Here is a 15,288-nt window from a genome sequence, read left to right on the forward strand (position 1 = left end):
TTTTTTTTCCTTCTCACGTTATTTATCCAGTGTATTCTCCCTAAGATTAAAAAGAAACACTGCAGTGGGGCGGGGTGAAGGGTGGGAGTGGTAGCCTTTAGTCGATGTTGGGCCAGTAGAGCTTTTGCAAAGACAGGTGCTGTGTATCTGTGTATCGGTGCTGTCCACAACTGTAGGCACCAACCAGAGCCGTAGCTACTAACTACTGTTGCGCTCTGGGCCAAGGCTGCCTTTCATTAGCCAGTCAAGGTGGAGCCACAAGCTGGTGCCATGGGGCCAGGTTGGGCGGTGCACTGGGCCAGACTGGGTGCTTGGGGCCACCTGGGTTAGGAGGAGGACCACGGCTGCCTTCTGCCCGCCCGCCCCTCCTTGCGCTGTGCCTCTTCCTGCCACCCTGTTGCCCCAGAGTTTTGCCTGGCTTCTGCCTCCCTTCCTCCTGCTCCGGTTGCTAGCAGATGTTTAGTGCTCAGGGAGAGGAGGAGGAAGGAAATGCGATTGTCAAAGGAGTCCTAGCTGGTTTCTCAGCCACCACCCCACCACCCCGACAGGTAGGTAGGTGGGACCCTGGCCAGGACACTTCACCAGTCTGAGCTTATGGAGTGGGGGTGACCAGAGCGCCTGCCTGTTAAAGTCAGGGGCACCTGGAGCTTGGTCAATGTGAAGGTGAGGACCAAATGGCTTCTTGCACTGACCGCAGAAAGCCATACTCTGACAGGATTCCCTCTGCACGGAGGAGTTTATTAGAGATGGCCAGAGAGGATAGATACCCTAAAACACCCGGCTCCCTGAATGTGGGAGTGCAGAGTGCAGTGATTTTTTTAAAAAACATTTTAAAAGGTTTATTCGGAATAGGAGAAAGAAAAAGAGGCCCCTGCACAGTGTCAGGTGGGCAGGGAGCTGCCTGGAGAGCAGCGGTCTATAGGGAAGGAAGGAAGAGACGCGAGGGAAATTTGGGGCTTTCTATTTCCAGGTCTGAGAGAGTGCCGGGCAGTTTGGACTTTATAAGTCAGGGTGCTTGACTTCCCCAGGAGGAGTTTCTCAGCAGTCAGCAGGTGTTTATTTTTGATATTAAAGAGGCGTAGAGAATTTTATTAGGGTTGAAATATAGTCAGTTTGGACCTCCCTGGTGGCGCAGCACTATGAAGCTGTGTGCAGCCGCTGCAGCACCAGTTTGCTCCCCCGGCCAGGGAGCTGACCACAGGGCGCAGCAGACCTCTCCTGTCTCCCTGCTGCCCCCTCAGCGGTGGATTTTGGCCAGTCTGCCTGTTCTCTGTTCCCTACTCTGTCTCTGGTGAGTCCTGTCACCCCCAGGCCTCTGACCTCTACCCCATTTCTTGTATACATAAATAAATAAATCTTAAAAAAAAAAAACAACTTTCTCAAACCTTCTAGAAGTGCAGTTGGAGCTAGTTAACCATTAATCATAAGGGGGGATGGGGGTGCAATTCAGAAGGTTAATTAATAGTTAATCCTAAAGAGGGAGTGCAATTCAGGGGCTACAGTTTGAAATTCTACTTTTGTCTAAATTTGCAGTCTTGTAACATGGCAGGGACCCAGCTCCCCAAGTCAGCAGTGGGGTCGCGTTCTCAGCGCAGCTGTCCGAGCCGCCCCTGCGGGCTCCGGCGCGCGGGCAGAGTCCTCACGTTGCCCGTGCCCACCACGCCTGGCGCACAGCCGGAGCGGGCCTCCTCTCCTGGGAGCTGGGCTCTGCTTTTTGTTGACTTTCAATTTTTTTTAATTTTTATTTTATAACAGTTTATTTTTACATCATTTTGTACATTTTTTTCCATCTCAATTGTAATCCCCACGGGTTTCCCATCACCAAGTCACCCGTGTGCCATCACCACAATCCCGTGCACTTCCCTCCCCACCCCCCCACCCCCATTTTTGATCCCATTCCCCACTCCACCCCCGCAAAATGTCTCTGGTATACGGCCGTTCATTATTCTTGTTGTTTTCTCGCCTGGGAGCTGGACTCTCTTTTTAAAGACTAACCTATTTATGCATACAACTGGGGTCCAGGCCAGAGGTGCAGGGTGTGAGAGGACTCACCAGAGACAGAGTGGGGAGCCGAACAGGTGGGTTGACTGAAACCCACTGCTGAGGGGAGCAGCGGGGAGACAGGGGAGTTCTGCTGTGCCCTGGGGGGTCAGCTCCCCGTGATAGCTTCATAGTGCTGAGGCTTAACCCCTTGCGCCGCCAGGGAGGCCCCGAGCTGGACTCTGACCACAGCATGAAGCACGCTGTCGTTTACAGTGCCGGCTCACACTTACGGTTCATCCCGCCCCGCTGCAAGGCACCACTGGTGGTGTTCTGTTACAGGGAGGAAACCGAGGCTGAGATTATCATGGCCTGACTGTGGAGCCTGGGTTTCTTGCATTGTAGCAGGCTGCCTGGAGGAGAAGGACTCCAAGAATTGCTTCTTGTCTTGTGTCATTCTAGTGTGCATCCCAACTATCACTATCCGGCCTAGCCGGGCTGGGGGGAACTAGGTGTAAGGAGCCGCCCAGCCCACGGGATTCCCGGAATGGACCCCTCACCCATAGGCCTTTGTAGGGCTGTGGCTCCTCAGATGCCAGACAAACACCCCCTTTAGAGAAGCTTCCCTCCACCAGCACCAGTCTCCATCTGTAAAATGGGATCAGAGACATGGGTGAGGAGTAAAGAAAGCGGTTTCTAGAAGCGCCTACTACATACACTGGATGCCTACTTAGACTCAAGAAAGGGACCTGCTGGGTATCTCCAGGGGCCATAGATCTGCTGTGACCAGGACTGTGCAGGGAAACGTGCCTCCCACAGGCCTTTCCTCTTCCACAGTCTCGGGGAGCAGAGCGCTGCAAAGGCCGGGGTCTCTGAGGCCAGAAAAGGCCTGATTAATCTCTGTGCTTTTCAGGGGGGCCTCGGTCTCCCAGGTAGGGGTGACTGGCAACATTCCCAAGCGAGAAGCAAAGCCAGCACTCAGCTCTTCGTGCTGTGGAGGGCAGAGTGCTGTAGACCTGGGAGAGTGCGGGCATGGGTGACCTTAGCTGTCCTAGATTCAGGGGCTCGGCTGACTGGAATCACTCGCAAAGCCTTGGGCGCTGGGCCCACCCTCCCCTCCTGCTTCCCCAGGCAGTGTGGTGACGCTGACATCACCTCTCCTGACATCACCTCTCACCATCTCCAGGCCGGGGGCTGTGTCTGCCTCAGAGAGGTGTAATGACAGGGCCGCCCCGCCTGGCTGCCTGGCTCAGCCAGTGAGCGCAGAGGCAGAGAATTGGCCGCTCTTGGTAACGGGTCGGGTCGCACCCTCTGGGTGTCCAGGGCCGCAGGTGCCTCAGCGTTTATTGTTCTGGAGGACTGAAGCGTCTTCCGGGACTCCGCCCTGCTTGCCACAGGCCCGTGGCCTTCGTTGCCTTTCCTGATGAGAGGCTGCACACGGATGCCTGCTAATGAGAGAGGTTCCTCTAGGGCTCCGGACCTGAGTTACCCCCGCAAGGGGACCTGCCCGGGAAGTGTCTCCTCAAGCAAGCTTGCAAGGCCAGAGCCAAGTTCCGGAGCAGCTCAGCTCTGGGGCCCCTCGTCTGCCGCCTCCCAGGTCCCCGTTTACCTTTTAGGCTAGCACTGGGCAGACAGGCTTGTGAACGGCTTGTCTTTCTGGAGCTTTTGTTACGTGCCAGGCCCGGGGCCAGTCACCTCATTCCCCTTCAGTTTACATGCGAGGGAGCAGGCCCGGGGGCTGCACTCAACGGCCAGGAGGCAGCGGTCTGCGCGGTCCTTGCCCTTCGCCTCGGAGTTGCAGGGAGCGGCCAGGAGGGACCAGTGCGTGCCAGGGAGACCAGGCTCCCAAGCGGGCTTCTGCTTCCGGTGTGGCGGGAGAGGATGTGGCCAAGCAGCTGTGGGTGAATCTGCGTAACCTTTGCCATTGTAAGTCGCCAGCCACCAGGCCAGACTCGCCCCCCCCCATAAGAAAAAGTCACGTCCTTCCTCTGCAGGCCTGTCATCACCCCTCGCCCAATGAAGCATTTCCTCGGGCCGGTCACGGTCAGCCCTTCACGCAGCCCCACACAGTGACCTGGTGTAGGAAGTGCCTGAGTGCCTGCACCTCGACAGGCCCAGGAAGGCACCGCCAGCCCGTGCAGGTGCTCAGGGCGCACAGGGCGCCCTGGCGGCAACTTCCTGGGGGCCCGAGCCCTGTCCTGGTCCCTGGCTGGCTCTCAGCCCTCAGGTCCTGCCCTGACCCTGCTGTCCCCTGGCCCCCCCAGCCTTAGCCCCAGCCTGTCGCCGGGGCTCCTGCCCTCCGCCTCTGCCTCAGGCGTCTGGGGCCTGCTCTGAGCTGCCATCCAGTGTGGAGTGCGGTCAGTCCCGCTCCCCAGCACCTCTCCTCGTCCGCTCGCCAGTCAGTGTCTCTCTTCCTGTTTCTTCACCGTCTAGATTTTGCACTTTCAGTGGGTTTTTGAGCACAGTCTGTCCTTTGCTGAACCCTTGTGTGCCTTATCTTAGGAGCTTTTCACAGCAGCTCTCTGCAGCCTTTTACAGGTGGAGAATTTCAGAGAGACCAAGTGATGTGCAGAGAGCCATGTAGTGAGCTAAGAAATTGGACCCAGGTCAGCCTGACTCCTAAGCTAACTGCGAGCCAACCGCCCATTCGCCTATTGGCAGAGCGGGCGTGGGGCGTGCCCACTGTGCAAGCTGGCCTGACCAGGGCCACTCTCCTTGAGCGGTGATGGCGGTGAGCAGGAAGGGAGCCAGGGAGCTAGCCTGCAGGAGTCACCTGGGGGTCTGCCCTGGAGTCACGCCTGACACCCACAGTGCAGATCCACACCCACAAGTTCTCACTCCCCTGCCAGACAGCGTCCTTTGACAGTTGCAGGCAGGCGAGGGGGTCCTTGAGCACCCCTGGCAAACCCAGCTCCTGTTAGATGTGGGGCCGTGATTACTGAGCTGAGCACAATCTGGGAGCAGTGGGAAGAAAAGATGAAGACACAGGGGGTGCAGCGGGTTAAATCACAGCACTATGAAGCTGTCCGCAGCCACTGCAGCACGAGTTCGATCCCCGGCCAGGGAGCTGACCCCCATGGCAAGGCAGACCTCTCCCATCTCCCCGCTGCTCCCCTCAGCACTGTAGCTCAGTGCATCTGCCTCTTCTGCTCCCCACTCTTGTCTCTGGTGAATCCTCACCCCTCGCACCTCTAGCCTGTACCCCGGCTCTTATAGGCATAAATAAATAAATCCTTAAAAAAATGAAGACATCAGACTGCAGCCAGCAGCGGCACTTGGGGTTAGAGCATAGGTTTGGGTTCCAAGCGTCAGCGGCCCAGGCCCAGAGATAATTTGACCTGTGCGGACCTCAAGGCAGTAGTGGGCAGTAGTAGATAATAATAGCTGGGAGTGAGACTGATAGTGGCGATGACTGTGAATAGCAGTCGCCTCACCGGCAGGCCGGGGGATGTGGGGTCTGCAGATGCTCCGCAGAGCAGCTGGTGCAGCGCGCAGGCCGTTCACGGGCTGGGGAGCCCAGTCGCCGCCTCGCGCGCGTCCGGAGGGCTCTCTGGACGCCCCTGGCCGCTTCTGCTTCTCTGCCCCTCCTGTGGGGGAGAGGTGAGGCTCCCCATGGCTCCTCTGAGCTCCTTCCAGGTTCCACAGGGAACACCTCAGGCCTCACCTTTGGCACTCCCCGTGGCTTTGAATGTTCTTCCTTAACTCCTAGATGTTGTCCAGCTTCCAGCTCTCGCCTCACTTCCTCCGAGAAGCCCCCCTTTGCCCTTCTGCCGTGGCGCACGGCTTCTGAGAAAGGAATCACCACTGACTTGTTAGGCGTCTGTCTGCCTCCCCAGGCGGCAGTTAGGTGCTTGGTCTCTAGGTCCCCAGAACCCAGCCCAGGGCTTGCCACAAAGCAGGTGCTCAAATATTTGTTGAGTGAGTTGCTCTGGACCCAGGAGAGCTGGGGCGGGCTGGGAGGGCCTTGACGCGCGAGGCGCAGTGTGCGGGTGAGGGGAAGAGATGTGCTAGTGAGAGGAGAGTCCACACTTTTTGACGCCGGCTCTGGCTTACAGCTCTCCAACAGGAATTTCGTGCACGTGACCTGGTTTAAGCCTCACCACATTTCTGTGGGGTGTCTTCAGTTTCACAGACGAGAAAACAGACTTGAAGAGGGAAAGTCACCTCCCTAGGGCACCCAGCAACGAATGTGACCCTGGTGGGCTGGCCCGGCCTCACGGGTCTGAGTGCCAAGCCGGCTGACCTCCCCAGGGTCACAGGGGTCAGCAAAGAGCCCACCAGGCTGAGATTTTGGGGGGTTGAGCCTGTGGGAGATTGAGAGGGGGTATCTGGCCAGCCCGGGGGAGCCTTGAGTGCCTGGGTAGAGAGTGCGGGCCTCCGACACGACACAGCCGCCAGCTCTGAGCCGCGCCACGCCGGCCTGGGGAGAGCTGAAGGAAGCGTGATGGGGACTTGGTCTTCACAGGCCTGCAGGATGGGCACTTGCGCTTCCTTCCTGATTTTGCGCTGGGGAACGGAGGCGTAAAGGCCTAGTAAGGTGCCCGGGGGTCCGGCCTGTGTGTCAGGGCTGCGGTTCTGGACTGCTGCCCCGCTGCCGCACGCGGGGTTGGGCCGCAGAACCCAGTGCTGCTCCTGACGTGTCCCCGCATCTTCTCTTCAGCACCCCCAGAGGCAGCAACAGCACTTCTCCTCCCTGGATGACAAGCCCCAGTTTCCGGGGGCCTCAGCGGAATTTATAGACAAGCTGGAGTTCATCCAGCCCAACGTCATCTCGGGAATCCCCATCTACCGCGTCATGGACCGGCAGGGCCAGATCATCAATGCCAGCGAGGACCCCCACGTGAGCGGCCGCCTTCCCCACCCCCGCCTCCCTTGCCCAGGCCCCTCGCCCACCTCTCTGGTCCCAGCTGCCCCACGTCTGTCTGTCCCTCCATCCGCAGCTGCCCCAGGAGAAGGTGCTCAAGTTCTACAAGAGCATGACCCTGCTCAACACCATGGACCGCATCCTGTACGAGTCCCAGCGGCAGGTACGCGGACGCCTCGCGCGGGCAGGGGGTGACGGAGCCACCCCCCCACCTGTGTTTGGGCCAGAGGTCGGCTCCCCACGAGGACAGAGGGGATGAAGATCCTTGGTCTTCGGGTCTTTAGAATTCTCGGGGTCCTCTTGGGGTTCTGGAAGAAAAGGGTGGCAGGGTCCTGCCCCTGGGCCGAAGGATGGACCAGGCTTCGCTGTGCTGGGAGAGGGCAGGTGGGGACCCAGCAGCTGAAGAATTCTGGGTGCGCACAGCCCTAGCGCGACCTCTGCTTCCGGGGTGCTGTGTCACCTGCACGCCCGGCAGGCCGGGCGCGTGGACTGTCAGCGCAGTGTCAGGAGAGTGATGTACTGCTGCACCTCACCGCGGGGCCCAGGGCTCCGCCAGGACCCCCATCGATGTTACCCATTCCTCCTCTATTTTCTTTTCTTGGCTTCTTCATCCCCAAACAGCAGGCCTCTCTAGAAACCCCATGGAAAGGTGGCAGGGGAGGATTAAAGTCCTCATTCGGCCACTTTGTGGGGCCCACCCAGTGACACCTCAGGGTTCGTTGTTCCCACCTAGCTGCAGGGGAGCCTGGGAGGTGGAGTCCATTACTGGGAGCTGCTGCCTGGCAGCAGAGAGAAGGGGGAGAGGCTGGGGCAGAATCAGGTCCTGTCTCCTCAGAGGGCCCCTCTCGGGCTGAGCCAGCCTTAAAGCCCAGCACCCACCCACGCACTTGGCCCTGGCAGGGTAATTAACTTTTAATTGGCTCCCCACTTAGAAGAAAGCGTCATTCAGCTGCTTCCTTCACCCCAACAGAAAGCCAGGCCTGCAGCACTCAGGGTTGGCAGAGGCATGCCTGGGTGCTGACCCGGGCTCTTTTTGCTTCGCTTGCCACATGGTCCCAGGGCCTCGTTTCCATCTGTGCCAGGGACTCTCCAGATCAGCCAGGCTTCATCTCCGAGCCCCTGATCTCCTCCCTGGATGTCCTCGCCGAATTCAGCCTGCCCAGACTTGACCTCAGCACCTTCCTCCCAGACCTGCCTTTCTTCCTCCTCGGCCATTTCTCAGCCGGGCACTGCCGTGTGCCCACGTGCCGAGCGGAGAGCTGCATCTCACCCCGCCCCGGCCGCCCTCCCTCGCCCCTCGCGCGCTCGTCTGGGGCTGGGTCAGCCGTCCTTGGCGCCGCTCCGCAGCCCTGAGGCCCAGACTTTTGCTTTCTGCTTCACCCCTGTGGCGAGTGGCGTCCGGGAGCTGTTGCCTCTGTCGTGAGATGGCCGCCGCGGCCCAGGCTTGGCGGCCGTGGGTCGGGCAGAAGGGTGATGCCCGCTGCAGTGACCTTTTATCAAGAAACCAGATACAGACTACCCTAGGCCTCTGGCTGGACGTGTCCTGCGGCCGCCTCTAGCTGTCAGGGGGCCGGAGCCCGAGCACGGGGCGTTTCTGGGCTCTGGAAACACCTCGGGCCTCGGGAGAGTGACCCAGTGCCAGCCAGCAGGGTCTGCCTGGCACTGCCGCCTCTGCTGCTTTCTTTTCACCCCCTTCTGTGGATGGGCCACTCACGTACATGCCTGTAACCCGGGGCGTGCAGCCTCCCTCACGCTGCACCGCCTCCAGGGCGCGGGCACCATCACGCCACCCCGGCCTCCCCACTCCCTGTTTACTTTTTTTAATATTTATATGTGCGCACAGACCTGGGGTACAGGCCGCAGATTGGGGGGTGAGAGGATTCACCAGGGACAGAGTGGGGAGCAGAACAGGCCGACTGACAGAGTGCAGTGCAGAGGGGAGCAGCGGGCCGGTCAGCTCGGGCGGGGATCGAGCGCGTGTGCGGTGGCTCTTGGTGGCGCAGTGTCCAGCCGGCGCCTCGACAGGGACGCCCTCTCTGCTGGTCACTCTGTTTCGCTAGCTTGCTCTGCCCGGTGACTTACGTTCATAGACAAGGGTGCCGTCCGGTGCCTGACCCTTTCTGCTGTGCTTCCGTGCCGTCCGGCCTCGAACGCCGTGTTTGGGTTCAGGCCGGCGTCGCTCCGCGTCCCAGCAGCTGGGTGTGAGCCGGCTGCCGCCCACACTTCCGTCACCCCGTGGCTGCGTCACGAGACCCCACTGCTCTGCTCCTCTCCCTGCTGCCGCGTCTTGCCGAGCCGGGCGCGGCCCCTCTGCCCTTGCTGACAGACGTTTGAGGCGTCTCAGGCCTGACGAGCCTGAGAACCGCTGTCAGGTCACTGCTGCACAGGCGAAACGCCAGATGCACCGCCCTGCCTGCCCGCCGCCTCTGCCTTCTGGCCTCTCTGGCCTCGCAGCCACAGAAGACAACCCCAAAGGTGGGGTTTGCTCTCTCCAGGTGTGTCTCCCCGAGGCCCCGTGGGAGTCTCTCTCCTGTAGCCGCCCATCACGGCCCCACTGCTTGGCCCTGACCCGCTGGCAGCTCCCGGTGGAGGCAGCTGGCCCAGGGCGCCGGTGGATAGCCGAGTCAGAAGTCGACCGGAACTGGGTGGTGCTCTCGTTGCCCAGCGTAACCCTGCCCCTGCCCCGGCCCCTCCACCCCAGGGCCGGATCTCCTTCTACATGACCAACTATGGCGAGGAGGGGACGCACGTGGGGAGCGCCGCGGCCATGGACAACACGGACCTGGTGTTCGGCCAGTACCGGGAGGCAGGTACGTCTGCGGAAGGCCTGGTCTGTGGCCCCGCCGAGCAGGGGGCCGGGCAGCTGGGCAAAGGCAGTGCCCGCGCCGGGGGGCAGCAGCGCTCTCCCGAGGCCAGAGGGGTCTGACATGGAGGGGACCTGCCGAGCGAGACGCGCCAGCCAGGGTCGGGAGCGGAGGCCGGCAGACAGCTTCAGAGCCTGCGCGAGCGCTCAGGGCCGGCACTCCTGTCTCCGAGCCTCAGCGCTCCGCTCAGTTGAGATTATGCGGCTGCCTGCATGTGGGGCTGCTGGGAGTCTGCAGTGAGGGCAGCAGAGCTGCGGGCGTGGCGAGCTTGGGGCCTCTGGCCTCTTCTCCTGGCCCCTCTGTAGGTGTGTGACCTTCGGGGAGCAGAAGCAGAGGGGAGGGCCGGCAGGGCCCAGCCAGGGAGCCAGCTGACTCCTGAGTGAACAGGTGAGAGGCAGGAAGGGGGGCCTCGAGCTTGGAGGCCTGGGCCCGTCAGCCTGTGAGGAGGGGTCTCCTCACTGTTGTTGGTTGGGGCCTGCAGGAACCAGCCCCAGGGTGGCTGGGGGCAGGCTTGACCTTTCCTTTTTGGTCTGTACAATGGTGGCAAGTTGCTTGACTGCTCCTTGAGACAGTCGTGGGGATTCACGCGGCAGATGGTGTAATGCCCTGAGCAGTGTGAAGCCCGCCAGGGGTGAGGGGAGCCCCGGCCTCCCCGGCTGCGCGGCGCCTAGTCTGTCTGCTCTCAGCTGCACGGGACGCCCTCCCCACATGCTTCCGGAGCACAGACACCGGGGTCTTGTCTCCGACTCAGCACGGTTAGCAGGGAGAGGAGATTTTGCCAGACGCTGGACTCCAAGCTGCGCCCTGGCAGGTCTGCTGAGTGCTCCCCACTGTGTTTGAGGGCTCAAGTGAGTGTCCAGGGGAGGAGGCACAGGCCCTTCGTACAGGGCCGTTGGACCCTGGGTGCCTCTGTGGGGCCCAGGATGGCAGAAGGCCGTGTCTGGGCAGCCGCAGAGGAAGCACGTGGAGTGGGGTGCGTCGTGTGCAGCACCCGAGCCCTGACCCTGAAGGGCGCCGGCTACCCCGCCTGCGAGGTCGGGGACCTGAAGTCAGGAAAGTAGCTGGCACGTGCCGAGCTCTTGAGCCAAGCTGCTGCCTGGAGCTAGCAGACGCATTTCACCTCGCGTGGACGTGAGGCCCGGCGGAGCGAGGGCAGACCGGACCCGGAGCCTGCCCTCACGGCTGCGGGGGGTGGGCAGCCGTCCTGGAGTCGGGCCTCCCGCCTTGCCTCGGGAGGGCAGTCGGCACAGCTGGGGCCGTGTGGGGTGTCCGCTGTGCGCTGGCGGGAAGGGCTCGCGGGAGCGGGCGTTTCAGAGGCGCCACACCTGGCAAAGCTGTCGTGCCATCGGACCTGCGATTTCCAGGAGCGAGTCAAGCCCACCTGGGCCTTGGGCCTCTGAGTCGTGCCCCTGCCGCCCCTGCCCGTAGCGCGCGTGGGAGGCGGCGCCCACACGGGAAGAAGCCCCGCCCCCTCACCCCACCCCCGCAGCCAGGCTCCCTGCGCTCTGCCTGCGGATGGCTGCCGTGTCTCGGGGATTTGTGATGTGTCCTTTGAAAGCGGGGAGACGGGAAGCCTAAGGCAGAACCCCAGCACCAGGGCTCAGAGCCAAGCGACTTACCTGAACGAACAGCCCAGTGCTGGGGAGCGGAACCGCCCCGCCGGCAGCTGTGTGCAGTCAGCCGCAGCGCCTAGCCTCAGTGTCCGCTTCTGCAGAGGGGAGCGCCCCCGCCCCTCAGGTGCGCTGGAGAGCCTGCAGGGTTAGTGTCTGCAGCGCGGGGTCAGCAGTGCTTGGTGCTCACAGTGGCGGCTCTGGGAGGCCCGCGCGCGCAGGCTGCGGCTGCTGTGGGGCGTGGTCCCCCTTCCATTTTTGTCTGAAGTAAGGGTTCTAGGTGCAGAGGAAGATTTGGAAAGCGTTTTCCAGACAGTTGTCAGTCTGGACCGCTTGGGGTCTGTCCGAGACCGCTCCCAGGGGTGCCTGGGTCCCCCGCCCGTGGCCCTCAGGGTGTGGGGGTGACAGCTGTCCCCGTTTCCTGGTGGGCCAGGAGCGGCTCACTGCCTGCTGTCCTGCCCTGTGCCTTACCGGGCGAGGCCCCTCGCCCACGGTGGTTCCCGCTGCTGGCCAAGCTGCCGTGACCAGTTTTCGAGTGAGGAAAAGCTTTCCTGCTCCAGTCCTTCCTCACTGGCCCTGACGGGAGCTGGCGGCCGACACTTAACCCATGTGGTGCTCTTCCAAGTGACTGAACTAGTTACACTATTAAAAACCAAGTACTTTTTCTTTCTTTTTTTTTTTTTTTTATAATCAGGTAGCTTTTCGTTAAAAAAAAAAAAAGGCTGGGATTTTGGGGGGACACCGAGCCGTCTGGCTCCAGGGGCCGCTGACAGTTGGCCCGGGACAGGCCTGTGCGTTAGGGCGGCTCGCCCAGCCCCGGGCCCCTCCTGCTCCAGGTCAGCGCCTTGCTGTACTGACAGGGGAAGGGAGGTGGGCAGGGCCTTGCCTGGGGGCCCACGGGCGTGGCTGCCGACGTGTCCCCCCAGGCGTGCTGATGTACCGGGACTACCCCCTGGAACTCTTCATGGCCCAGTGCTACGGCAACGTGAACGACATGGGCAAGGGGCGCCAGATGCCGGTCCACTACGGCTGCAAGGAGCGCCACTTCGTCACCATCTCCTCTCCCCTGGCCACGCAGATCCCGCAGGGTGAGCGCGGGTCTCTCCTCCGGCCCCGGGGGGCTCCCCGACTGGCACTGTGTGGGCGTGCTGGTTGGGCCCCAGACCCAGGGCTCCACTCCTGGGGGCCTTCGGAGGAAGGGACTGTCCAGACGCCATGGGGTGACTGGACCTGCATGCCACACTCTGGGATTCCCACGTTTGTCCGCTCACACCAGCTCCTGCCTGTCCCCGAGGCCCGCCGGCGTCCCGGGCGCTCGCTGCTGCCCTCGCGTGGAGTGACTGGCACAGTGGCCCTGGGGGTGCCCGCTCTTCACCGTTTCCTTACATCCTGGCCACATTTGCTGTGAGAGCGTGTTTGCAGCATTCCTGGTTTAAAGCAGGTTTTAGACACATCGAGGAGGGGAAGCCACTCGCTCGCGGGTATCTGACGCAGGGACTGAAATCCCGGGCCATTATCGTGCCTCCCGAGCCTGGGTTCTTGACCCCAAACCTGGTCTCCTCAGTCCTTGGCGCCAGCCCCCCAAGCCTCGCTCTAGGGGTCTGGAAGCCTGACAGCTTAGAGCAGCTGGAGTGGCTTTTATTAAAGGGGAAGCGGGCCCCAGCCCAGGCTGGCGATGACCCCTCGCAGGCCAGTCCGAGCGCCCGCCCTCGCCTCTAGGGCAGCGACACGAGCTGTCGCGTGCCGGCTGCAGAGCGCTGGGCACCCGGGGGCCTGTGCAGCGAGCCAGGGACAGTCACGCCTCTGAGGGGTGAGGTGGGAGGCGGCTTTCAGGGAGGGGTGACGTGCCCCTGAAGGGGGGCCTGGTCTCATCCACTGGCTGACCGTTGAGCCCTGCTGGAGCTCACCTGCTGATGAGGGAGAGTCAGTAAAATGAAGGAGTCACACGGGTACTTCGGGGCTGACAAGTCCTAAGTGAAAACCAAAGCCCACGGGGGGAGGGTGGGGCGGCGGGAGACAGGCTCCGTTCCCATGGCAGAGGAACGCGGTGCCTCAGATGCCGCTGCAAGGCCGGCCAGGCCAGCCGGGGGCGCGGAGGAGGGGTGGGCAGGAGCCTTCTCGCCTCAGCCTGCTGCGCCGGCCGCGCCCCGCCCTGCTCACCGCCCCCCTCGCCTCTCCCGCAGCCGTGGGGGCCGCCTACGCAGCCAAGAGGGCCAACGACAACCGGGCCGTCATCTGCTACTTCGGCGAGGGCGCGGCCAGCGAGGGGGACGCGCACGCCGGCTTCAACTTTGCCGCCACCCTGGAGTGCCCCATCATTTTCTTCTGCCGGAACAACGGCTACGCCATCTCCACGCCCACCTCCGAGCAGTACCGCGGGGATGGCATCGGTACGGCCCGCGGCCCCCACCCGCGTGCCTGCCTGTCTCTCTCCTGCTCCCCTCTCTGCCCCCAACTCTGGCTCTCCCTGGGCTGCCTGGCACAGCCGGCGCACCGGAGACCGAGAGTTCGCCCCTCCTCTCCTTCCCTCAAGGCCCCACTTGCTGCCCCTCCCTGGGCCCCGCTCCCACCTGCCCGCTCTCTTCCCCGCAGCGGCGCGAGGCCCTGGCTACGGCATCATGTCGATCCGCGTGGATGGCAACGACGTGTTTGCCGTGTACAATGCCACCAAGGAGGCCCGGCGGCGGGCTGTGGCCGAGAACCAGCCCTTCCTCATCGAGGCCATGACCTACAGGTCTGCCCCCAGCTGTCTCCCCACGCTGGCCACTGCCCAGAGGCACAGCCCCTCCCGCCACCCGTGTCCCCTTCTTGCTTTCTCCCCTCACTTCCCCCTCCGTTCCACCCCCACCCCAGGGGGCCCCACCCTGACCCTGAGCCCCTCCCGCCTCCCCGTGGGCAGGATCGGGCACCACAGCACCAGTGACGACAGCTCCGCGTACCGCTCGGTGGACGAGGTCAACTACTGGGACAAGCAGGACCACCCCATCTCGCGGCTGAGGCACTACCTGCAGGGCCGCGGCTGGTGGGACGACGAGCAGGAGAAGGCCTGGAGGAAGCAGTCCCGCAAGAAGGTGAGGGCCGCCCCGTGGGAAACCCGTGCCTTGGGCTATGTTCTGGGGTGGTGAGAACCTGGGAGGATGGCGAGGCTAGGATCTGGGGGACTCCGAACCCCGAGGCTCAGGAGCCCCCCCGTGAGGCCATTAACCCTGTGGATGTGGGCGGCCTGGGCCTGCACACCCGTCTCTGCCTGCACCTGCCATGTGGCTGACTCCCGTGGCTGGGCCCTGCCCTTCTCGGCCGCGGCGTGGTGAGCAGCCCTGCGGCCTAGTGGTCAGGGCGGCCCTGGCACGGCCCCGCCTGCGTCGTCCTGGGCAAGTCCCCTGTGGCCGCCGCCTCGCTACGGCCTGCTCTTTGGGCTGCCGAGAGGCTGCCAGGAGTCCAGACGCTGGCCTGCCCCGGAGGGAGACGCTGGCTCCGGGACACTACGTGGCCATTGCCCAGCGCCACGGTTAGCGTGACCTGCTCGCCGTGCCCGCAGTTGACACGCAGGCTCAGAAGGGCTATGGGCGGGAAGCAGGCCCTGGCGGCCGCCAGCCCACCATCCCGTGTCCCCAGGTGATGGAGGCCTTTGAGCAGGCCGAGCGGAAGCCGAAGCCCAGCCCCAGCCTGCTGTTCTCCGACGTGTATCAGGAGATGCCCGCCCAGCTCCGCAAGCAGCAGGAGTCCCTGGCCCGCCACCTCCAGACCTACGGCGAGCACTACCCGCTGGAGCACTTTGACAAGTGAGGCCCACTGACCCCACCCCAGCACGAGCGAGCGCAGGGAGGAGCTGACGCGACCCGCCCGTCCCCCAGCGCGCTCCCTCCCAGATGCTCACGGGTCGGGGCTGTGCCCACGTCCGCCATGGGACTCCTGCTTCTCCAGGCTGTTACATTTGCGGGGGACTCTGTCAGCCCCCTCTTCACCTGTC

At 62.8% G+C, this 15,288-nt stretch overlaps 1 protein-coding gene across 1 annotated transcript in view; it reads left to right on the top strand.

Annotated features, from left to right (window-relative positions):
- Positions 1-15,282, top strand: part of BCKDHA (branched chain keto acid dehydrogenase E1, alpha polypeptide) — a 16,948-nt gene extending 1,666 nt beyond the window's left edge. Inside the window, exons 2-9 of the mRNA XM_004694145.2 lie at positions 6,641-6,820; positions 6,921-7,007; positions 9,546-9,654; positions 12,245-12,406; positions 13,502-13,708; positions 13,911-14,052; positions 14,218-14,389; positions 14,934-15,282. Of these exons, the coding sequence (XP_004694202.1) occupies positions 6,641-6,820; positions 6,921-7,007; positions 9,546-9,654; positions 12,245-12,406; positions 13,502-13,708; positions 13,911-14,052; positions 14,218-14,389; positions 14,934-15,104 (1,230 nt within the window). The 3' untranslated portion in view covers positions 15,105-15,282. The remainder of the gene's footprint in view (positions 1-6,640; positions 6,821-6,920; positions 7,008-9,545; positions 9,655-12,244; positions 12,407-13,501; positions 13,709-13,910; positions 14,053-14,217; positions 14,390-14,933) is intronic.
- The last annotated feature ends 6 nt before the right edge of the window (positions 15,283-15,288 follow it).

This window comes from Condylura cristata, unplaced genomic scaffold (genome assembly GCF_000260355.1).
Source record: "Condylura cristata isolate star-nosed mole 26May11 unplaced genomic scaffold, ConCri1.0 scaffold00041, whole genome shotgun sequence".
Taxonomy (NCBI): Eukaryota; Metazoa; Chordata; class Mammalia; order Eulipotyphla; family Talpidae; genus Condylura; species Condylura cristata.